Source organism: Cervus canadensis, chromosome 12 (assembly GCF_019320065.1).
Source record: "Cervus canadensis isolate Bull #8, Minnesota chromosome 12, ASM1932006v1, whole genome shotgun sequence".
NCBI classification, from domain to species: Eukaryota; Metazoa; Chordata; class Mammalia; order Artiodactyla; family Cervidae; genus Cervus; species Cervus canadensis.
In genome coordinates, this window is record NC_057397.1 from 43,022,113 (window position 1) to 43,046,964 (window position 24,852).

General features: G+C 39.4%; 1 protein-coding gene across 3 annotated transcripts in view; it reads right to left on the minus strand.

Annotated features, from left to right (window-relative positions):
• COLEC10 (collectin subfamily member 10) overlaps window positions 1–24,852 on the minus strand; it is a 124,188-nt gene that overhangs the window by 67,070 nt on the left and 32,266 nt on the right. Inside the window, exons 2-3 of one of the 3 annotated variants that reach the window (XM_043483215.1) lie at window positions 13,161–13,248; window positions 12,518–12,613 (exon numbers count right to left, since the gene is read on the minus strand). In XM_043483215.1, the coding sequence (XP_043339150.1) occupies window positions 12,518–12,613; window positions 13,161–13,203 (139 nt within the window). In that variant the 5' untranslated portion in view covers window positions 13,204–13,248. Of the gene's footprint in view, window positions 1–12,517; window positions 12,614–13,160; window positions 13,249–17,666; window positions 17,789–24,852 lie in introns of those variants that run through there. The other 2 variants (XM_043483216.1, XM_043483218.1) reach the window with 2 other exon arrangements.

Below are 24,852 nucleotides of genomic sequence, written 5' to 3' on the forward strand. Positions count from 1 at the left end.
TGGTGTTGGAGAACACTCTTGAGAGTCCCTTGGACTGCAAGGAGATCCAACCGGTCCATCCTAAAGGACATCAGTCCTGGGTGTTCATTGGAAGGACTGATGCTGAAGCTGAAACTCCAATACTTTGGCCACCTCATGTGAAGAGTTGACTCATTGGAAAAGACTCTGATGCTGGGAGGGATCGGGGGCAGGAGGAGAAGGGGACGACAGAGGATGAGATGGCTGGATGACATCACTGACTCGATGGACATGAGTTTGAGTAAACTCCGGGATTTGGTGATGGACAGGGAGGCCTGGCGTGCTGCGATTCATGGGGTCGCAAAGAGTCAGACACAACTGAGTGACTGAACTGAACTGAACTGAACTGAATCATCATTTGAACTGTGAGTGCAGACAATCAGTTTCAGAGTTGCAACTTCAGCCTTGAAAGCCAGTTTGTCTCTCCAAGCAAAAGCTAATTCAATCACACCGACAGTGTATTTCTGAAAAATGGGGGAAACTGAATTTTTAGATAATTGAATTTTCAGATCATTTATAGAGACAGACAGGAGTGCTAGAAGTTATAGCTTGGTTCTTTTCCAGATGCAATCAAGGCTGAGATGGCTTTTTGTTTCTTCTTCAGGGCTAATTCTACAGCTCCTGTAATTGGTGTTAAAAGAAAATTCCTTTGATTCATCAAGAATTTATGAGTACTGACTCTGTGCCACGTACTTGCCTAAGCACTGGAGACTGTACAGTAAGACTTAGCCTTTGAACTTGAGAATTTCTCTTTGTTAAAAAACCAATTTAAAAAAACAAGCCAAACTTTAAAAATTCGATTATGCTGTTCTTGTGGCTTAGTAAATAAGGATGTTTTTAAAAATTATGTCTTTCTTTGATGATTGAGTATCGAGCATTAGGAGCTACCATGTGGAATGATGACTCATTCTACAGTAGACAGGTTTATGTATGAAGATAGATTAAATTTGCTCCAACTCTAAGAATTTATCTTGAAAATCATATTTTCCTAACATCTATGAGATAAGCTTGTTTTCCCGACATGCTTTTTAAATAAGAGGGTAATTCAGACTTTCCACTTATTTGCATTATTGCTGAGAGCTGTGTTTTATTAATTGGATTTTTACTGTAATTGGCATGACACCTTTGACATTGGACTTTCAAGGCCATCTGTTTTCTCCTATTCGTTTTTAGTTTTTCTTTATACTATGTAATCACATTCCTATAGAAAAATGTAGAAAACTGGAGGGCTCTAGTTCAGAAATAAAACAATACCTCTTGGGGGGTTTATGTTTAAAAGAGTAAATATATATCCTTATTTGCACATTTTTCAGAGAAGAAACATCTCCATTCCAGCCGATGGCAGGGGGTAGGGTGTTGAAAAAGCCGCATCTGCATATTACAAGTATATTAGTCCTCTAAAAAGACAAAAGTAGATATGCCACAGCTCTATTAAGAGCTGGAAAGTGAAAGTCCAAATTTCACTTTGAGCTTTAGTCTCTCTACGTTTGTGCTTCCTGACCCCTATAATTCAACTGAAGCTTCCTTGTTGGTGCATCAGCGCAAGAAAGACTCTCTTAACTCGATCCGGAAGGCTAATGGCTGGATGTGACACAGCATATGTTGTAACATACTCTTGGTTACTGAGTACACACGGAGGCTTGAGACAGCTGGCCATGGCCACACTTCTGGCTTGGAGTCACGCCCTGAACTTCCACAGTTGAAATGAGTCCATGCTTCTCTAGCTGCCTGATCCATTACCCATGTGGTAATGGAGCCAAAGTGGTAAACCAGTTTCACCAAGGCTCAGATGGACCCGAGATGTTTACCTTGTACACTGATCCATGTACTCTTTTATTTGAAAGTGGTTGCTTCTTTGTGATAATGATGTGCTGTCTCTTTTGAGAAGGTACCCATTAATAATGTGTTGGTATATATTCCTCCCCAACCACATTTTTGAGTAGAGTCCAACCAGATTACTTAGAACTAAGTCAGCTAAGCTAAGGTTTCCTAAGAGAATGTTCTTCCCAAGACCTCGTCACACTCTTAGCTGAATTCTTCATATGCAAGTTCATGCTGATTACTTCACATGAAAGCTAAAGGTGGGGAAGAAAATTCTATGTTTCAATGTGTGGTAAAGCCATTGACTAACTCATAAGGCCATAGGAAGACAGTCTATGGCTCAAGATCAGGTCTAAATGAAATAAAATTGATTTCTAAATAGGCAAAAACATTCATAACCTTCTCCAGGGGATCTTCCCAATCCAGGGATAGAACTTGGGTGTCCTGCATTGCAGGCAGATTCTTTACCATCTGAGCCACCAGGGAAGCCCCAGATAAAGGAGAAGAGGGTGGCAGAGGATGAGATTGCTAGACAGCATCACTGACTCAATGGACATGAATTTGAGCACACTCTGGGAGGCACTATGCCCTAGAGGCTCAGGTGGTAAAGAATCTGCCTGCAATGCAGGAGACCCAGGTTTGATCCCTGAGTCAGGAAGATCTCTTGAAGAAGGGAATGGCAACCCACTCCAGTATTCTTTTCTGGAGAATCCCATGGACAGAGGAGCCTGGCAGTCTATGGGTTGCAAAGAGTTGGACATGACTGAGTGAAGTTGCAAAGAGTTGTACTCTTCACTTGGAGTGACTTTCATTTCACTAGGAGGACAAAGGAGCCTGGAATGCTATAGTCCATGAGGTTGCAAAGAGTCTGATATGACTTGACTACACAACAACAAAACCACAACTAATAAAGCAGATACAATACCACATAAAACTCAGGAAAGTCTAATTGTAAAATTACAATTGTTTGAAAATCAAGGCATCTTTCTTTCATGTTTAGAAGAATTCCAACATCTCTAGCTTCAATATAAAGACTGGATGTGTTGAGTGAATAGTTTGAACTGTCTATTGTTTCTTTAAGTGGTACCATTAAAAGGATGGGTTGGCCACTATAAAATATGGGTAAAGCAACTGTTGAAATATGATACAGCCATTATTTAATCTGAATGATAAATTCATGTCAAGAATTCCAATTTACTGTACATCAATGGACTTATGATAATCACCATTAATCATACTCTTTCTGAGAGATCCCATTATAATCTGTACAGAGCCATCAACAAAGCAAAACCAAGGATAAAATGAAAAGAGTTTGCCAGAATGAAGGCTGCAGAATCTAAACAAAGATGAGTGACACATGTTGGGTAGGATAAATCTACAAATAGCCTGGGGCCAGACATCAGACATTATTTGAAATGACAAACTTCACATTAACTAAAAGAAAAAAAAGAAGATCACAGATGGAGACAGACAGTGGTGCTAAAAGTTATACAACTGCATGATTCATTTCCAGAAGAAATCAATGTTGAGATGACTTTTTTCCTCCTTCAGAACCAATAATGAGCCTCCTATAATTAGGTAAACTTTCTACGTCCTATCAAAACAAACTGTTAAGCCACAGAGAGGCCACTGACACATCTGCCCCTCAACCAAAGCTATAGTATTTTAATCTAAGTACAATGCAAAGATGCATGAGTCAATCTACCGTAAATTTTCAGCAAATAGTATGTGTCATTGGAAATAACTTTTGCTTTTCCGAAGACCGTAGATTTATTCTGTAGGAGTTTTAGAAACAAGCAACAATAATTTTAGCAAAAGCAATTCCCTGCGTTCACTAAACCATAACTGTCTGAAACTAGTTATTTCTAGAATTACACAGAACCAAAATAGCAAACATGTAAACAGAGAGCTATGGGTTAGAATTCATCAAACTGAGGGAGGGGAGTTTTGAATTTTAACGTATAAAATATCACAGCTGTTAACTATTTATAGTTGCCCAGTTTTAATACACAATTCAAACACTAATTAAAAACATTCTCCATAAATAGAAAACCAATTTGCTGTGTGTGCAGAGTGAATGATACAATCAACTTTCCCGGCTATCAGTTTTCTCTTCATACAGGCGGTCAAAAAGTAATTGACCTTTGGACTTCTCATTAAAACTCAGCAATGGAGTTCGGAAAAAATGAAGCTGGGTCTATTCATGCCATCAAATGAGGTTATAGCATATCTAATCCTATTGTTTCAGTTTTCTGTATTGTCATCATGAGTTGCTGGGCCAAATTCTAAGCCAGTTGGGGAAAAAAAGCAGAGTTGAGCCGATTGGTCATGCCACATTTTATCCACTCCACATGTACAGGCAGAGCCTTCCTTTGCCACTGAGCTAAAAAGATAAAAACATGAAACATGCAATGACATCCTGGGACACTGGGATGGAGAGATGGACTCCTATTGTTCTGAACTTATGTTGTTTTATGTTGTTGCTGTTTTTAAGATTTTTTTTTCTTTAGTGCCTATCATTTTAAAAGTCTTTATTGAATTTGTTACAATAACAAATTCTGTTGTTTACATACTATTCTTTTGTCTATGAGACATGTGGAATCTTAGCTCCCCCACCAGGGATGAAACCTTCACCCTCTGTACTGGAAGGTGAAATCTGAAACATTGGTCTGCCAACATGACCTTAAGTTGTTAGGTTGTGTTAAGTTGTACTAATGCCCAAGGGAAATTCCAGGAGGAGAAATTCTTTGTGGTTCTCACTTTCTGAAATTTCTGAGGAAATTTCATCAAGAGCTTGAGGCAAATTGGTGATGGTGATGGTGGAGGTGGGGGTAGCTGTGTGGGTAATAATTTTTCCTGAGAAATGATAAAATCATGGAAGCTAATTAACAAATCCACAGGAGTCTAAAAATTGGAGCTGGAGAGAAACAAAGAGTCTCATCGAATCATTTTACTTTATAAATAATGGAAATGATAAGATCCAGAGATTTAGAGTAATAAGCCTCAAGTTACATTTTGCTGAAACATGAGTTTGGATCTCAATGTGTTTGGGTCCCAGCTGTGGTTTTTCAGTCACGGCATAGCTTTACTACTCTTTCATGTATGTTCGTTTTGTTAAAAACAAAAATAAAAACAGAAGCAAAATTCTCATTGAAGACATCTTGCAAAGATACATGTACATGCTTGGGTCCTTCTGGTAGTGGTTAGCTCTACAAAGAATCCACCTGCCAATGCAGAAGATGCAGGAGATGCAGGTTCAGTCCCTAGGTTGGGAAGATCATCTGGAGTAGGAAATGGCAACCCACTACAGTATTCTTGCATGGGAAATTGTATGGACAGAGGAGCCTGGTGGACTACAGTCCATGGGGTCGCAAAGAGTCAGACACAACTGAGCGACTGAGCATAGCTTTACTATGGCCATTGTGTGTGACCTTGATTTTCAAGTACACAGTATCTCCCATCCCCCATCCTCTTTTCAATCCCAAACGCTTATAATAGTTTGTGTATACTTCCTTATGGACGGCCAAGTTAGAATGTACCTTCAGGTTCTTTGCAAGTGAAATGTGACTCTTTACATTCAACAAGAAACTTGTGCCTTCATTAAGGTGACCATAGAAATTATTTTCTAAATCACACATTTATGAGAGCAAATGGGGGACTATTGATTATTACAACAGGACAACAGATGACACTGAACTACTCTGGACAAACTAGGATATGTGATCTCCCTGGTTGGAGTGTTTCCAATATCCAAATAGTAAAAATTCCCCTGTACAGGTATTTGTTCTATTTTAACTTTTTTCTTAAGACTCGTTTTTGTTGACTTATTTTGAAAGGCAGCATTATATAGTGGAAAGGTAAAAGGAAATAGAGAGAAGATATGGTGGTCTCACTTCTAAGTGTGAGACTTTCAAAGGATCATCATCCTCCCTTGAGTTCAGTATTTGCATCTGACTAAGTCATCATGGGGCTTCCCAGGTGTCTCTAGTGGTAAAACCCACCTGCCTAGGCAGCAGACGTAAGAGATGCAGGTTTGACCCTGAGTCGGGAAGGTCACCTGGAGAAGGGCATGGAAACTCACTCCAGCGTTCTTGCCTAGAGAATCTCTTCCCTTGGAATCCTCTTCCTTTGGACAGAGGAACCTGGTGGGCTACAGCTCATAGGGTCACAAAGAGTTGGATGTGACTGAAGTGACTTAGCACACATGCAAATTACTATTAAGTCTTCCTCTAGCCCTAATGGTCTAGGATTCCTATGCCCCCCAAATTTCTATCTGTATTTCTATATACATATATGAAAATAGAGGTCAATTATGAAAATAATATGAAGCTTCAATAAATATTGAATAAGAAAACAAACAGAATTTGAGTCTGGAATATACTGTTGGTAATGTTATCTCTGAAAAAAAAAAAGAGCAAGATTGTTTATCTACATTGAAAGTCACACCCAGACACATAATGTCACAGCAACTTGGTTGTTCAGTACAGACAGGAAACGTTTTTTTCATGTGTGTTTTTGGCAAAACTCTATGGCTTAGGATACTGGTAGGGTTTTTTGTTATAACAGTCTTTCATGTGGGAAAGTCACATTAGACGCTGTCTGGTTGCTCTTGGTTACGAAGACTTTTCCTATTTGACTCACCTTCAATTTTCAGGCAAATTCTCAGGCTTCCTGCTATTGTTTCTGGGTGTCTGCAAGTTTTTTTGTCTTTTGAAAGTCTGGGTGATAAAAGTGTTACATGGTCCATGTAACTTTAGAGGTGTAAATTATTAAAAACATAAAAGTGCTTGGATAAGAAACAGGCAGAATTTATCACAAATTCTAGATTCTTATCTAGTTTAATAAATCCCCCCTTTGAAATTAGAAGTGATAAGCTTTATCTACTTTCTGCATATGCCACAGGCACAATTTGGTATATTGTTTTGACTTTCCATATTGCTTGCCTGAATTCTAACATTTCAAAACTTCCTCAAGTCATCTTGTTGACCCTGGGAGACAAATACAAATATGGATAGTTTCTCTCTTCTGTTATGACTCTTGGTTATAAATTTTAGGTGCAAGATTGCTTCTTCATTTGATTACTATGGTGCATTCCTAGCCAAGCTGCAGTGTAAAGAATAGATTTTTAAAGAGCTTACTGAGCTTTGATCTTAATAATGTGCTAAACATTTTCTACACACAATCTCAACAAATTCTCAAAATGATCCATTACATAAAATGAGGGTCAGAAAGATTAGTTAACTCAACCAAGTTTGCATGCCTAGTAAGTGGCAAAGCCAGGATTCAAACACAAGTATATCTGGAATCCAAGGCTTCCCTGGTGGCTCAGTGGTAAAGAATTTGCCTGCTATTGCAGGAGAGGTGGGAAATGTGGGTTCGATAGCTAGGCCAAGAAGATCCCCTGGAGAAGGAAATTGCAACTCCAGTACTCTTACCTGGGAAATCCCATGGACAGATGGGCGTGGCAGGCTACAGTCCATGGGTGCATAAAAGACTAAAGTCTTTTTAGTGATATTAAAGTCTGTTTAGTGACTAAACAGCAACAGTATCTGAAATTCAAACCTTGTGTCTTTAACAACTATAGTGTCATCTCAGGGTAAATCATGGGATAACAACTTTCTTCTTTACATTTGCACAGTCTCATGTTTTTAACACTCTTACTAGCACATCCATTTAGCTTATTTGATCTTTATGGTGTTTTATGGGGGCAGCACAAAAGGGTGGATGCTAGGTTGATTTTACAGATGAGGATGCTCGGAGAGGATGGTCCAGCATCACAGAGCCAGCAAGTTGTAGTGCTAGCAACTGAACTTGTGTCTTTGAGCGGCTGTCCTAGTGAAAACTCCTTAAAACCAGGGTTATATCTTGAAAAGACTTTTTAAAATGTTAAAACCTTAAAAAAACAAAAGTTCAAACGTATCACAAATAAGGAACGACTGTCATATTGATCACAAAGTTTGGTTTTCCCTTCTTGCCTATTTCACATTTCTGGCCAGTTTGAATTCGTGGTACCACCAGTCAATAATGGTAGTTAGAGTAACCCAGACCTCTGTGACTCTCTCTGAATTGTCACGCAATTCCTTATATTTACTAGTCTGTTTTTCCTACCCAGTTCTGATGTTAAGCACAAAAACTGTTTTTCATAGGTCTTCCCTGTAGAGTGGGTGTCCACTAAAAGTTTCCTGAATAAAAAGCACAAGGTGTTACTGTTAAGGCATGTAATAATAACATTTAATGAGTGTTTACTCGTATTTTCTAGAAATATGGATTTAGCTGGGAGTCACAGCTGTTTTTTCTTGTCATTTTATTTATATTTGGTTGTGCTGGGTCTTGGTTGCCTCACGGGCTTTTCTCCTCGTAGTGGAGAGCCAGGCCTGCTCTCTAGTGTGGTGCATGGGTTTCCCATCGCCGAGGCTTCTCTTGTTGCAGAGCACAGGCTTTCGGGGCAAGGGCTTCAGTAGTTGTGGCACACAGGCTTAGCTGCCCTGCGGTATGTGGGATCTGCCCAGAGCAGGGATTGAACTTGTGTCCCCTGCATTGGCAGGCAGATTCTTAACCACTAGACCACCAGGGAAGTCCCTTTAATCTTTAATATATATCAATCACTCTTGAAAGGATTTTAGGTACATCAAAATATGGATTCCTAACAGCTATCTTATTTCACCTCAATCTCACAGGTATAGAAAATGATGCACAAAGAATTCAAACAGTTTGCCAAAGACATATTATAAGTAAGAGGCAAGGTAAAAATTTGAACCCAGTTAGTGTAGTTTAGGAAAAGGAAGATTTCAAACTCATTAGCACTTAGCAAATTCTATTAGGTGGTATTCTTTTAGTCTTGGATCCATTTCATCAAAATGATGAAAATGCATTCTTATAGTGTTTTGCTACTGAAAAGATGTACGGAAGGAAATGCCATTTAAAAAAAAAAAATACACCTTCAGATTTTCCTACAAAAATGAAATGGTACTCCATCATTGGGAGATTAGACTGGAAAAAATAAATGCTGCTTCAGCAGATTGTCTGCTGAGGATCTGACAACAGGAGCCAAAAATAGTTGGTAGTTGGTAGATAATAGCATGAGCTTGGGAGCAAGACAAATAGGTTTAAGACCCGGCTCTATCCATGTTAGGGGCCAAATCCCATAGAAGTCCACTCTCAGACAAGGATTTGCATGGCCCTTTGACATGGTGCCAAACTAACTGTGAAGTTTCACAGGTTATGTCCAGGCACACGAAGTACAACCCCATGTGCCTGGAAATTATTCTGTGTTAGTTATTCTCTATCTGCCCCTATTATTTTATCCTGGGGGAAAATCCAGGAAAAAAAAAAAAAATCCCACTGTCCCTTTTAGACCAGATCAGAGTCTCACTTGTCCTCTAGTTTCTGGGTTTGAATTTGCCAAGTCGCTGCACATCTTTAGTTGGAGTTCAGGAGGTGGGGAAGGAGAGAAGTGGAGGTGTTCCCTCCACACTCCCCCAGTAGGGCCAGAGTCTGACACTGGCTCTCTCTTGTATCAATAGTCACAGCTCCTGTTGAATGACTCTCTTGCATACAGTTAAAACTCTTCCTCTTGTGGATCCCAAAACCCAGCTCCCCTTTCTGATGCTTCCCCACTGTTGATAATCCTTGGTGCTTCTTCATCTCTTACTGGTTCCTTTAATTCTGTCCATACCTGTCTGTAAATAGCCCTTTCATCAAATTTTCTTTGCTCAAAGCCTTGAATGTACATCTTCCTGCTGAGGATCTGACTAATATATCCCTTATCAGTATGGAAATTCTTGTTAGGGATCTAAACGAAGCAGAGATGCCACAGCATGGCTTCCTTGGTGACTTAGTGGTAAGGAAGTTGCCTGCCAATGCAGATACATAAGAGACTCAGGTTCTATCCCTGAGTTGGGAAGACATAAGATACATGAGAGACTCGGGTTCGATCCCTGGGTTGGAAAGATACCCTGGAGTAGAAAATGGCAACCCACTCGGGTATTCTTGCCTGAAGAATCCCATGGATAGAGGAGCCTCGCGGGTTACAGTTCATGGGGTCACAAAAGAGTCAGACATGGCTTAGCGACTAAACAACAATGACAACCACAGAGACCCACAGCAGATGTATTTCACTACATGCTTCCTGTTGACCTTCATCTTTCTCTCCACGTGCTCTAGGATGAATGGGCTTTTGCTCTTCCCTTTGTGATACCTATATCCCTTAGATCATATCCTGAACTTCACTTCACATGGTTTAATCTTCTACCTTGATGTGCCAATGAGATATTAAGGAACCGAGAACATCTTTTTCTCCTTCGAGAATGTCTGCTTTTAAGACTATTGCTATGCTAGGTCCCTCAAAACAAAAACAAAATAATAGCTTATTTAAGAAGCCTAAAAAAAAAAAAAAAAAAAAGCCTAAATAATGATGTAATTTTTGTGGTTGGTATCTGCTTTCTTCTTTCTGATGTTTTGTGCATCATGACTTGGAGTTGTCATAAAGAAACACAATTTACCAGGAAGAAAATAGTAGAATCCATTCATCGGATAGTTTAATATTATATATACTGCCTGGGCCAGACGCAGAAGATTTCTTAGAAGTCCACTAACCCCATCTCTTGTTTTATAGATATAGAGGTGAGTAAAATTGGTAAAGAATCTGCCTGCAATGCAGGAGACCTGGAATAGTTCCTTGGGTTGGGAAGATGCCCTGGAGATTGGAATGGCTACCCACTCCAGTATTCTTGCCTGGGAAATCCCATGGACAGAGGAGCCTAGGGGGCTATAGTCCATGGGGTCGCCAAGAGTCAGACGCGAATGAAGCGATGTAACATGCATGCACACCTGGATCATGCACTATGCCAGACAACAGGTATATGACAAGAAATAAGACAACTCACAGGTCCTTTCCTCTGAGGTCTTATCATATGAAGAAAGAGCCAGGAAGTTAAATCACATATATTTGTATAACTGAATCACTTTGCTGTACATCTGAAACTAACACAACATTATAAATCAACTATACTCCAGGATAGAATAAAAATCACATTAAAAAAAAGAAAGTTAAGTCTGCATTAACATTGAAAGGGAAAGCAATACCCACTAGAAGGGCAGTGTGCTATGGATGACCTGGCATGGTGAGTGACGCTAGGAGGGGTCAGGAATGGCCTCTGTAGAAGCTGCTGCTTCAAGTGGAAAGCTGAAAGGTGAGCAGAGGGAACTGACCCTGGGAATGTGAGTGGAATTGGTGAATGTGAGCCTCGGTGAAGCCAAAAGAAGGTTCTGTCTGCATGACTGGAATAAAGGCTTCAGAGAGAGCATGGTGAGAGGAGGGGCAATTAAGACGAACAGGCACAGGGGGCCAACACTATGCATGCCACACACGGTGACTCCTGAGCCTTCAGAATTTGGGGGATATAACTTAATACTATTAGTGAGACTGCTACAATTGCACATATTTAATTTTACATATAGTGTCATTTAATATAATTTTAATGTATACTATATTTTTCATGTTATAATTTTATATATAATACTTAGATGGTCATGTAAAACTGAAAAGAACTCGAAGAAAGCTAATTTAGCATCATCTGATAAGGTTGGGAAATAATCCTGGTGTGTTTATTAAATTGTGTGGACAGGTTAACTCAAGAACAAAATATCAATGATTAATCTAAAGACCCACAAAGATGGATCACAAGATTCATGAATGAATGAGAATGAGGGTATAACACTATCACTTCAACACAAACATCCATTGATTCAAATATTATACCTCCTAAAGGAGATCAGTCCTGGATGCTCTTTGGAAGGACTGATGTTGAAGCTGAAACTCCAATACTTTGGCCACCTGATGTGAAGAGCTGACTCATTGGAAAATACCCTGATGCTGGGAAAGATTGAGGGCAGGAGAAGAAGGGGACGACAGAGGATGAGATGGTTGGATGGCATCACCGACTCAATGGACATGGGTTTGGGTGGACTCCGGGAGTTGGTGATGGACAGGGAGGCCTGGCGTGCTGTGGTTCATTGGGTCGCAAAGAGTTGTACTGAGCGACTGAATTGAACTGAACTGAAAACAAGTTTACCAGCTTATGTAGAAAAGAGGGGAGTGAATGTACATGAATTCCTATGGCATTTTGTTCAGTTGTTCCTTTAATGTAGTACTAAGATTGGGACTTCCCTGGTGGTCCAGTGGTTAAGACCTGAGCTTCCACTGCAGGGAGCATGGGTTTGAGCCCTGGCTGGGGAACTAAGATCCCCCATGCTGTGTGGTGTGGCCAAAAAATAAACACATAGAAGTAAGCAATACTAGGATTAAGTTTCCACATCTCATGGAAAGGAAAGTTTAATGGAAGAATGTTGATTCCCATCACACCATGAATTTTTCTAAAATTACAAGAAGGTCTTTAAATGCCCCCATTTGAATCCACTGTCCCATCATTTGACTTTAACCAGAGCACAGTTTTGGGGGCCCTTAAGGGAAAAGAGGGTGATAGAAGCAGGGAAGCTAGTATTTCTTCCTGTCAGTGAATTTACTGTGTACATAAACTTATTACATTCTCTCAGTAACCTCAGAGAAGCTGAATAACTCAAGAAGTTGATAACTCAAGGTTATCAAGCTAGAAATGGCAAAACTGTGATGTGAGCTCTGGTTGGTCTCATATTAAAGCCCAAGTTTATCCTGTCTTACCATGGTTATTTTCATGCTCTCTGTTCAGTAGCAGAAAAGAGTGAGAATCAACTTTCTTGCTGTATCTCCAAAGTCTAGGAATGTGTCCAGAAGAGCCTAGAAAAGGAAAGAAGAATGTTGACCTGAACAAATTCAGCTTCTAATTATTGAGCATCTATTAAGTGCCGAGATTCATGCTGTGGATTTCATGATGAAAAAGGCAGGGTCTGAAACTTCAGGCAGCTAGACAACAAAATTTATGTTTAACAAAGTCATTCAACAGGAAAAAAATACAGTTCAATGTGATCACAGCTTTAATGGAATGAGTGTCAATTATATTCAAAGATTTCCAAGAATAATAATCTAGATGTACAGGGGCAAAAGAAATCTCTACCAAGGAAGTTCATACTGTGAACAGATGTTTGAGATGATCAATTGAGAGTTCAGAACCCTTTGAGGATTGAGGAGCTAATGGACATTGTGGTAACTATAGTAACTATGGAAGGTGATGAATTGTGTCAATTAATTTGACTGTGGTAACAATGTCCCAAGTCATCTCATTGTACTTGTTAAATATACACAATTTTGTTTGTCAATTTAATCTCAATAAACCTGAAGGGGAAAAAATACTTTGGAAAGAGTAGGAATGGAAACCTCCCATCACCTCGAATGCTGTTTATATGTCTGTAATTATTCCCGTCAACCATGCTCTGTGTGGGCTTCCCTGATGGCTCATCCGGTGAAGAATCTGCCTGCAATGCAAGAGACAGAGGAGATGAGGGTTTGATCGCTGGGTGGGGAAGATCCCCTGGAGGAGGGCATGGCAGCCCACTCCAGGATTCTTTCGTAGAGAATCCCATGCACAGAGGAGCCTGGCGGGCTATAGTCCATAGGGGTGGAAAAGAGTCGGACACGACCGAGCAGCTATGCACACATACACGTGCTCTGTGTGTGAGTGAAACCCTGTACCCTGGAACTAACCATACAGGAAGAACCACGCTGGTGTGACTTCAATTCTAGGGTTGGCCTCTCGTGAAAGCAGGAGAGCCCCACTATTCTCTAGAAGAGAATTTCCCACCACCAGTCATAGGAAAATAAAATGAAGAAATTGGCATAAATAACATTATAAAATGTCAAGTTCAGAAATAAGATCCTTTTTTTCTGGCATTTATTTGCCCAATAACTAGTTATTAAGTGCTTCATCGGTGCCAGGCACTGTTCTGGGCTCTGCTAAAAGTGTGATGAATAAGTTAGATATGGTCCCTCCCTGCAGATGACTCACAAAATAAAATAAGGTTAATAAGGAGATATACTTTACAAAAAAAAAGACTCTGCCCTTAGATATGTGCTCAGGTTGTATAGGTCCTTATCTGGTTTGGGATGAGTCATTCTGGAAATCAGGAGTGATAGAAATCATCTTTATGTTGGGGTGATTTTAATTTTCTGCCCTATTCAGATCTATTTTTCACTCTTTTGCAAATTTATTTTTTTTGAAGTATAGTTGATTTACAATGTTGTAAATTGTTTACAAATGTTAATTTTAACAATGCTGTAAATAATTTACAATTGTTCATTGTAAATTACAATTGTTCAACTTACGCTGTTTACAGTTGTTGCTAACTCCTGTTATACAGCAAAGTGATTTGGTTATTATATATATACATATATATATCCATTCTTTTTTAATATTCTTTGCCTTTAAGGTTTGTCATAGGATATTTTTTTAATTAGAGTATAATTGCTTTACAGTGTTGTGTTCATTTCTGCTGTACACCACCATCAAACAACTATAAGTACACATATATCCCCTTCCTCTAGAACCTCCCTCCCATGCCCCCAACTCCATCCCTCTAGATCATCACAGAGCACCATGCTGAGCTTCCTTGACTTGTATACACTATCATGTATAAAATAGATAGCTAGTGGGAAGCTGCTATAGTCTTCATCCTTTATAACCATCCTGTTTGCATTGAGAAATTGACTGGTATGGACCCCATTGAAGAGCATGGGCTTTGGCTTCTGCTTCGCTAAGCCAATGGGACCCCTGCCCCCAGGAAACTGTGGGAAAGGGGACCCTCATGATGCCTTGGCCCTCAACATAAGGCCATGTACAACTCCTCTCAAGGTGAACTTCTCTATGTGACTTCCCTTGAAGTCCAATGTCTGCTCCCTCCTCTCTCCATTATGCCTCAGAGGTGGTAACTCAGCCACTATTTACCACCTGAAGATTACTGCATGATTCCATGGGTTTCCCGTCTATCCACTTGCATCATTATAAACAGTTCTTTGTAAATGACTCATCCTTAAATTATTCTCATTTGAGTGGGTGTTCTGTTCCCTGGTGGGACCCTGACTAACACCTTTGTTGTATCCAAGTTTCTATTCTTTATTTACTTATTCTGCTTACATCGATTGATACCACACCCTCAACCCGGTATAGAGGAAGACACACACAGACAATAGAATACCTGCCTAAAACAAGCACTCACACATACTCTTAGTAGGAACTTTATTAATCTGTCAAAACAAGATGCACTGATCCAAGAAATGCCATGTAAGGAATTTATCCTGTCCATTACAGTAGTATTTGTAATAACAAGATACAGAAATCACTGGTTAGATATATTATGGTACATTCAAACAATAGAATGACTTGCAAATACTAAAAAGAATGCAAAGATCTATATATAATAATATTGAAATGTCTCCAAGAAATGTTAAGAGAGAAATCAAAGTACTCTATAGTATTTTATATTTCTATTTGGGTAAAATACACAATATAGTGTATCTGCTACATGAGTGGGTCTACACATAAAATTTGGTTTTGTATTTTTTTGGACGTATAAAAAAAGAAATTTTGAAAGGGATATGAAGAGAGACTAGGGAAACAAGACTGTTACTTCACATTCTTTTAGCTTTTTGTATCTGTTTTATTCAAAAAGAAAACAACAAGGGCTTGAATTAATTTTTTTAAGTAACATAAAAACAGAAAGAGAGATGTAATTTCAACCCCCTGTTTTGCTTCACTTAATAGAGGAGTTCTGAAATAGTAGTCAGAGGAAATAAAATAGCTCCCTAAAACAAATTTACAAGAAACAACATCAGTACATTAAACAATATTACTTGTGAAATCTGAAATGGCAACATTTTACTCCACTTATTTCACATGAAAATGTATTGAAACTGACTTCAAAGGCTGAACCACATGTCCTTGACAGCCACCAAGGGCCTGTTAACATAACCTCTGCCTGGTTCCTCTCTTATTATTTTTGCAATACAATTATAACTGAAAGTCCCCAAACCTTGTAATTGTCAACTAACTTTTGGAAAATGTGAATGGTTGACCAAAGATTTAATGGGAAGGCCCCTCCTACACTCTCTGAACTTTGTGGTGGTCTTTGGGTACAAAATGACCCAGCTGCAGCAATCCTCAAAGATGAGCCAAAGGAGAAAATAATTGTCTTTTCAAAAAGGGTTTCTCTCTGGACATCAAAGATCTCAGAGAAGGAGTCTGTATAATATTATTTCCTTTTCCCAGAATTTATTGGCATCTATCCAAGAGTTTTCACTGAAAATTAACATCCTCCTGGGTACAGATAGGTTTGATATCTGAGCTCAGCTGGGTCACCCTATTTTTGTGTGAAGTACAATAATATTCTGTCCATGCCTTGGGCACTGTTATTAATCCAGCACAGTTTCATATCTCTTCTTCCTGTTTCTGCTTTTCACAAATAATCACAACAAACTAGAGATAGCAAATATTCCTGAAAGTACAAAATAATAGCTAATGCACATACAAAGCCATTGTGAGCTTTAATTTCATTCAAGGAGAATACAGATCATGAGCATTATAATTTCTGATAGAGACTTCCATGCACGCAAGCACATTACATTAATTATTTTCCATTCTGCTTGCTTATTGACACAGTTTCTGCTGTGATTGTTCCTCATGTGTGCTGCAAAGAGGCTAAATAAACAAGGTTAAAGAAAATATTTTGTAGGAGATCTTGCCCAATGAACAGGGAATACTATATTATTAGTATTCTGCTAACTCTGTGAGAGTTGGACTATAAAGAAAGCTGAGCACCGAAGAATTGATGCTTTTGAACTGTGGTGTTGGAGAAGACTCTTGAGAGTCCCTTGGACTGCAAGGAGATCCAACCAGTCCATCCTAAAGGAGATCAGTCCTGAATATTCTTTGGAAGGACTGATGCTGAAACTGAAACTCCAGTACTTTGGCCACCTGATGTGAAGAGCTGACTCATTTGAAAAGACCCTGATGCTGGGAAAGATTGAGGGCAGGAGAAGAAGGGGACAACAGAGGATGAGATGGTTGGATGGCATCACCGACTCAATGGACATGGATTTGGGTGGACTCCGGGAGTTGGTGATGGACAGGGAGGTCTGGCGTGCTGCGGTTCATGGGGTTGCAAAGAGTTGGACACAACTGAGTGACTGAACTGAACTGAACTCAAAATACTAGTCTTTCCTATTGCAATTAGTTCTCATCTATTAAACTATAGCCACGCACTGGACTAAGTACATTACATGTATTATTGCCTTTCAACCTCATGATAATCTTTGAAATGAAGATTTTGATTCTTATTTTACAAATGAGAAGTGGAAGTTCAGGAATATTATCTGGGATTGACATAGCTAATAAATGGCAGAGCCAGTGCTTGTTTTCAGTGTACATGTCTTTTCTTCTAAATCCCAAGAACAGGATTAACCTTTTTTTTTTTTTTTGCATGCTTAGTCACTCAGTCATGTCCAATTCCTTGCGATCCCATGGACTGTAGCTTGCCAGACTCCTCTGCCCATGGAATTTTCCAGGCAAGAGTACTAGAGTGGGTTGACATTTCCTACTCCAGCAGATCATCCCAACCCAATGATCCAACAGGCAATTCTTGCATCTCCTGCATTGACAGGCAGATTCTTTACCACTGTGCCACCTGGGAAGCCCTAACTTTATAGTTAGAGCTTAGTACTACTGGAGGATAGCAGGACTAACATTGCAGAGCTTTAAATCACCAAATTGGCCACCATTTTATCTCTAAAGAAAGTGACTTACCCAAAAGACCCAATAACTCTCCTGCCGCCAAAATGAAACAGCAGTACATATCCCAATGTTAAAAAACCAAAGTTAGAAACTTCTGATAGTTCTACTCACCTACTTTTCTGCCCCTATCTGTGGCTTGAAAAAGACCCTTCTATGGGTTTTCCTGGAAATATTCAGACTCTCCAAACCTCTACTGAGAGGGGTTTTTATTGTTCCATATTTGGGCAACAGAACTACAAAGTGAAAGAGAGATGACAAAATTCAAGCAAATGCATCACAAAAAGTCCCTTTCTGGAGACTCACAGACTTAGAAAATGAACTTATGGTTGCTGAGGTGGGGGGTGGGTGGCGGGGAGGGACAGTTAAGGAGTTTGGGATCGACGTGTACACACTGCTATATTTAAAATGGATAGCCAACAAAGACCTACTGTGGAGCAGAGGGAACTCTGCTCAGGGTTATGTGGCAGCCTGGATGGGAGGGCAGTTTGGGGGAGAATGGATACACATATATGTGACTGAGTCCCTTCACTGTTCACCTGGAACTCTCACAACATTGTTAATCAGCTACACCTCAGTATAAAATAAAGAGGAAAAAAAAGGTGATATTACTAGTTAGAGTATAAGAGACAAGGAGATACTGAGGACACCTTTCTCAGTTAGTACAAAATAATGAACAAAAGTATCTTTCTGTGTAATATATTTCAACACAAGATATGATCAGAATAAAATATTGAAATATAAAAAAAAAAAAATCCCTTTCTGAATTGTTTTAAAACACAGGCCATGGCCGAGAAGACCTTTGTTTACAAGAGAATGAGATTTTCCTTTTCCAGAGAAATTCCTCTCACTTCTTTGCCTATGAACAAAAGGGCAATAATCCAAGTACTCTCTCAGGCTGAGTACAAAACCACAGCCACGGGAATCTTGGAAAGGGCTTTTAATAAATGCAAGGATTAAACCAACGGCCACACTGATTGGGCAATGGCATGCGTTCCTTTTGGTGACGTGCCTGCCCTCTCGGTAGATTGTGCTGATCAGTTACCATATCCCTTTGAGCTCAGAGTCACTCTCAGGATGAATAGTCCATTATACAGTCCAAACCACAGAACACAAAGCTTGAAGGGGCTACAGAGGTCTTTAATTTCAAGTTTTCCAATTTCTCCCTGCCCTAGCAACCCATCCCTCAACTCATATTTTACAGACGAAGGGTGGCATGACTACTGCCTTGCCAATAAATAGCTAAATTAGGATTCTAAACCAAATTTCTGAATTTCTGACCCTCTGCTCATTCCACAACATGAGAGGACTTTATTTTGAATCCTAGCTAGCTTCTTAACAGTGGGCAAGCAAACTCTCTAAATCTCAAATTTTCCCATCTGTAAAGTGGGAACAATGGTACTTGTCTTATAGGTTTGTTCTGTGATGACTGTGAAGAGGTTAATGCTGTGCTTGATACATGGTAAGTGCCAAGTTAATATGTTATCATCATCATCATTAATATAATGTTCTCAAGTCAAAGTCTGTTCTCTAAGATGTGATACACATATGGGTTTTTAAATTACATTTACCCTCTATGAATGCTCAATTGTCATTGTAAGTTGAATTAAGGTCAAATATAATGTAATATGGGCTTCCCAGGTGGCTCAGTGGGTAAAGAATCCACCTGCAAAGCAGAAGATGCAGGTTTGATTCCTGGGTCAAATCCCTGGAGGAGGGCATGGCAACCCACTCCAGCATTTTCACTCTTGGAAAATCCCATGGACAAAGGAGTCTGGTGGACTATAGTCCAAGGTATTGCAGAGTCAGACTGAGGCAACTGAGCATGCATGCACATAATGTAACATATATAATACACAATTTCTCTTCCTATTTACACTTCTTTTGGATTAACTTCTAACTGATCAAGGAGAAAAGGTCTGCAGTAAGACATGTGAGAATGGGAAGTCCCTCTGTAAATGGTTTTGCTTTTATCTCCTTTAACTATCTCCTTCAACTGCATGTCCCATGACCAGTCATCAGCATCACTATTCACTAATTGATGTGCTATGTCAGAAATATGGTGATCTTTTCCTTTTTAAATTAATTTTAATTGGTATAAAGTTGACGTACAATGTTGCATGATCTTCTTCAACTACTACTTTTCTACATTTTCATCCAACACTTCAAGCTAATCAGTGACTTAATCTTGTAATTCTTATTACTCTTATCCGTATATAGTCTACCCCATTGCTCCATCTTCATCATAATGACATAAATGTTGACCATCATTTATCATTTGAATTATTTAAGAATCTCCTATTGCTCCTGGCTCCCCATTTTCCATGCTACAGCCAGAGGTATCACTCTAAAACAAAACAAAACAAAAATCATCTTTCTGTTTTGTCAAAAAACATTCATGGACCCCAACTGTCCACAGAAAAAAGCCTAAACTCTGCCACAAGACATACAAGACAAAAGAGCCCTCTTCAGCCTCAATTCCCAACTATTTTGACCTCAAATGCTGAAATACTTGTAGTTTTCCAAACATGCTAAAGATTTCTGGCCTTTCTTCTAATCATGCTCTTCTCATGACACTATCTAGTTTAATGATTAACTTCTTTTTACTCTTCAAAACTCAGCTCAGGTTATTCCTCCCTGTAGGCAGCTTCCTCTGTATTTAACAGACCTCACTTCCCAGGTCTCATTGCTGTGAATTTCATATGCCTCTATTATTATACTGTTTTGGAATTTTTTACTTGTCTCGTTCCTCCACTAATTGGAAATTTCCTGGCTAGAGAGTGTTTTTTTCTTATTGGTACCTTCATGTCTATCCTAATATCTGGCAGAGAGTGAGCACTCAATTGATTAGTTTTCATGAGTGAGAACCTCCCAGACCCTTGTGATTGATAATTAGTTATTGCTATGTGTTATTGCATTTAGCTTACACATTTTAGAGATGGAAGGCTGGATGAAGCTCCATGTGCCATTGGCAGTGGAGTGAATACTCACAACCATAAAACAGGGTGTGCACAACCACAACTCCAGAGACCTTTAATCTGGTCTGGAATATGATGCAACCCTGGCACCACCCTCTGTCTTTCTTTCCAAAGAATACACTGGACCTTTAAATATGGTTTCCATCTGTGATGGTTAGAACCCAACATGATGTGATGCTCTCTCACAACTTCCATCCTTCCATCCCAGAGTCATCAGTGGAATTTTGAAAGCTTCATATAAAATACAGGATGAATAATTATAAATACTTTTGTACACAATAACTCAGAATTGTGCATGAGTGGTAGGGTAGTCATTGTATTTAATATGAAGTATGATCAATTTCATAGGCATGCTTTCACATGTTCAGAGTTTTCTGGCAATGTATTCTTTTTTTTAAGATATTCAACACTTTATTGTAAAATAGGCTTTGTGTTAGATGATCTTGTCTGGCAATGTATTGATGGAAAGGACCATATTTTCTCAAAAACTTCAAAACAATTATATAATGAGTACTGCTTATGTGCCAAGACTTATTCTAAGCTCATTATACATATTGACTTATTTGATTCTCCCAATAACCCCAATGAAGGAACTACTATTATTACGTCTATCTTAGTGATAGAAATTGATGCTCAGAGATTTGTCCTTGTTTATCTTTTATTGTTTGTACCTAGTATTATTAACATTCAAATAATTTTTGAATGAATGAATGAATACCACACTACCAATAATTAGTTACTGTGACTTTTATTACTGTCATCAGGAAAAAAATAATGTTTATCTACCTGAGATGACAAGACCACATATGAATTGACCTTTGAAATTACTTCCACTATCTCAAAAAGAAGACTGTGGAGCATTCTCATTTTAAAATAGAGATAACAATGCCTTAAGTTTCTGTGTCATACACTTGACATTTCACTTTTTCCAAAAGTCTGTCCTTTACACCACTGTGAAATTTCAGTATGATATATGATACATATCAAACTTTTGCCTTAGCCGTGTATCCAGCAGTTATTCATTTAATGCGCCAGACACTCTCCTAGATGTCAAGCAAACAAAGATGTATAAGACAAGCTCCTTCTCTCGAGGAGCTTATAATTAAATGGAGGAGACATGCAGGTAACCACATTAGTACTCATATCTATTAATACTATGAACATACTTGGTGCATTTTGTACACATTTTCTTATTTAATCTTGACAAGGAACTTCCAGGGTAAGCCAAGGAAATCAGGGGTATAATTGGTTCAAGATCACTTCACTAATAAGGGTTGAATTAGGATTTAAACCTAGGACTGTCCAATCTCAGGGCTCATCATATGATACTATGGACAGTAATGTGAAGTACTTTAATCCAGAGGCTGATAGAGAAGGCAGGATAACATAGAGGAGAGAGAAAGTAATTTTTCCACTGACAGAGAAAGAAAGACCTGTGTGTTTTTCTGCACTCATGTATTTGAGGCAGAGATAGCTTCCTAGAAGAGATTTTAGCTGTGGAGAGAAGTTAAACTCACAAAACAATTGGTTAAGGTCCCAGAGTTAAAAGTAATTAGCACAACATTGTAAATCAACTATACGTCAATAAAATTAATTAGCTATTGCTGGGAAATGAGTTACATATAGTTAGTGTTAGTCGCTCAGTTGTGTGCAACAACTCTGTTCGACCCCATGGACTGTAGGCTACCAGGTTCCTCTGTCTATGAAATTCTCCAGGCAAGAATACTGGAGTGGGTTGCCATGGCCTCCTCCAAGGGAGTTTCCTGACCCGAGAATAGAAGCCAGATCTTCTGCATTGCAGGCAGATTTTTTACTGTCTGAGCCACCAGACAAGCCAGAGCTACATGTAAGGAAGTGGCAATAGACAATGAGATTGTCCATCTAAGAAACTTCTACTTCATCTTATCGGAAATGGGATTTTATGATAATCCAAATAATTGTATTTTAATTTGTATAAAAGATCATTCAGTTCAGCTCAGTCACTCAGCCATGTCTGACTCTTTGCGACCCCATGAATCACAGCATGCCAGGCCGCATTAGCTATCTCTAAAGGATTTTTTAAGAAGGAGAAAGATTGAGAGCAAAGATATCAGTCTAGACAATAGCAAATAAGGATCTGAACTAGGGAAGGAATATTGTTGGGACTGGAGAACACATCACTAGTAGGATATTTAAAGCAAAGGATCAATAGAATTCATGGATTGAATGTGGGCACACTTACAGTCTGGCAATCTATTGAATTTAGCCCTGTAGCATGTTTATTTCTTTAGCTGTGTTGAGTGGTTATGGAATTTAAACAATACCTGATTTTACCAGGCACTTACTATGTGCCAGATAAAATTTTAAGCCATCACAAAAACATGTGGTAGGTATTATCATTATTCTCATTATAGTTATAGAAAGTGAGACATAGAAAATTTAAATAACTTCCCTAAGGATAGATATAGAGCTACTGTAATGCAAACTGTGAGGCTATGCCAAGACTTCCTGTTCCCTTTAGGAACAGAACACATGGCTATAATGGCTGGCAGTATTGCTACTGGATAGCCCTCAGCTCCCAGTCCCACTAAGGGAAAAGAGCCACATTGCTCAAAGCCATAATATCTTTTGCAGGGGAGGCCTAGGCTTCCCTGGTGGCTCAGATGGTAAAGAATCTGCCTGCAATGTGGGAGACCTGGGTTCGATCGCTGGGTTGGGAAGATCCCCTGGAGAGGGCATGGCAACCCACTCCAGTATTCTTGCCTGCAGAATCCCCACGGACAGAAGAGCCTAGCAGGGGTCCCAAAGAGTTGAACACAACCGAGCAATTCAGCACAGCACACAGCACAGGGGAAACTTACAACCAATAATTGGCAGAAGCAGGGTTATAAAGTCCCTCCCAAGCTTGAAAAAGTTCTGAAAGCCCATCCCAATTCAGTTCAGTTCAGTCGCTCAGTCCTGTCTGACTCTTTGTGACCCCATGGACTGCAGCACGCCAGGCTTCCCTGTCCATCACCAACTCCAGGAGCTTGCTCAAACTCATGTCCATTGAGTCGGTGATGCCATCCAACCATCTCATCCTTTATTGTCCCCTTCTCCTCCCACCTTCAAAGTTTCCCAGCATCAGGGTCTTTTCCAATGAGTCAGTTCTTTGCATCAGGTGGCCAAAGAATTGGAGCTTCAGCTTCAGCATCAGTCCTTCCAATGAATATTCCAGATTTATTTCCTTTAGGATTGATTGGTTTGACTCTCCTTGAGAGGCCAAGGGACTTTCAAGAGTCTTCTCCAACACCACAGTTCAAAAGCACCAATTCTTTGGTGCTCAGCTTTCTTTATGGTCCAACTCTCACATTCATACATGACTACTGGAAAAAACATAGCTTTGACTAGACAGACCTTTGTTGGCAAAGTAATGTCTCTGCTTTTTAACATGCTGTCTAGGTTTGTCATAGTTTTTCTTCCAAGGAGCAAGTGTCCTTTAATTTCAGACTGCAGTCACCATCTGCAGTGATTTTGGAGCCCAAGAAAATAAAGTCTCTCACTGTTTCCATTGTTTCCCCATCTATTTGCCATGAAATGATGGGGCTAGATGCCATGATCTTAGTTTTTTGAATGCTGACTTTTAAGCCAGCTTTTTCAGTCTCCTCTTTCACTTTAATCAAGAGGCTCTTTTTAATTCCTCTTCGCTTCATTCCATAAGGGTGTGGTCATCTGCACATCTGAAGTTATTGATATTTCTCCCAGCAATCTTGATTCCAGCTTGTACTTCATCCAGCCTGACATTTTGTATGACATACTCTGCAAATAAGTTAAATAAGCAGGGTGACAACATACAGCCTTGACATACTCCTTTCCCAATTTGGAACCAGTCTGTTGTTCCATGTCTGGTTCTAACTGTTGCTTCTTGACTTGCATGCAAATTTCTCAGGAGGCAGGTAAGGTGGTCTGGTATTGCCATCTCTTGAAGAATTTTTCAGTTTGTTGTGAGCCACACAGTCAAAGACTTTGGTATAGTCAATAAAGCAGAAGCACACGTTTTTTTCTGGAACTTTCTTGCTTTTTCTATGATTCAACAGATGTTGGCAACTTGATCTCTGTTTCTTCTGCCTTTTCTAAATCCAGTTTGAACATCTGTAAGTTCTCGGTTCACGTACTATTGAAGCCTCGCTTGGAGAATTTTGAGCATTACTTTGCTAGCATGTGAGATCAGCTTCAGACAACTCCACAAGTCTGGTTTGACAGGAGTCTACATAGCTCTACTTCTTTTTTTGTCCAATGCTGCTTCCCTCTTTAACCCCCACAGCTTTGATCTCAAGAGCACTCCTTAATAAACATCCTACACT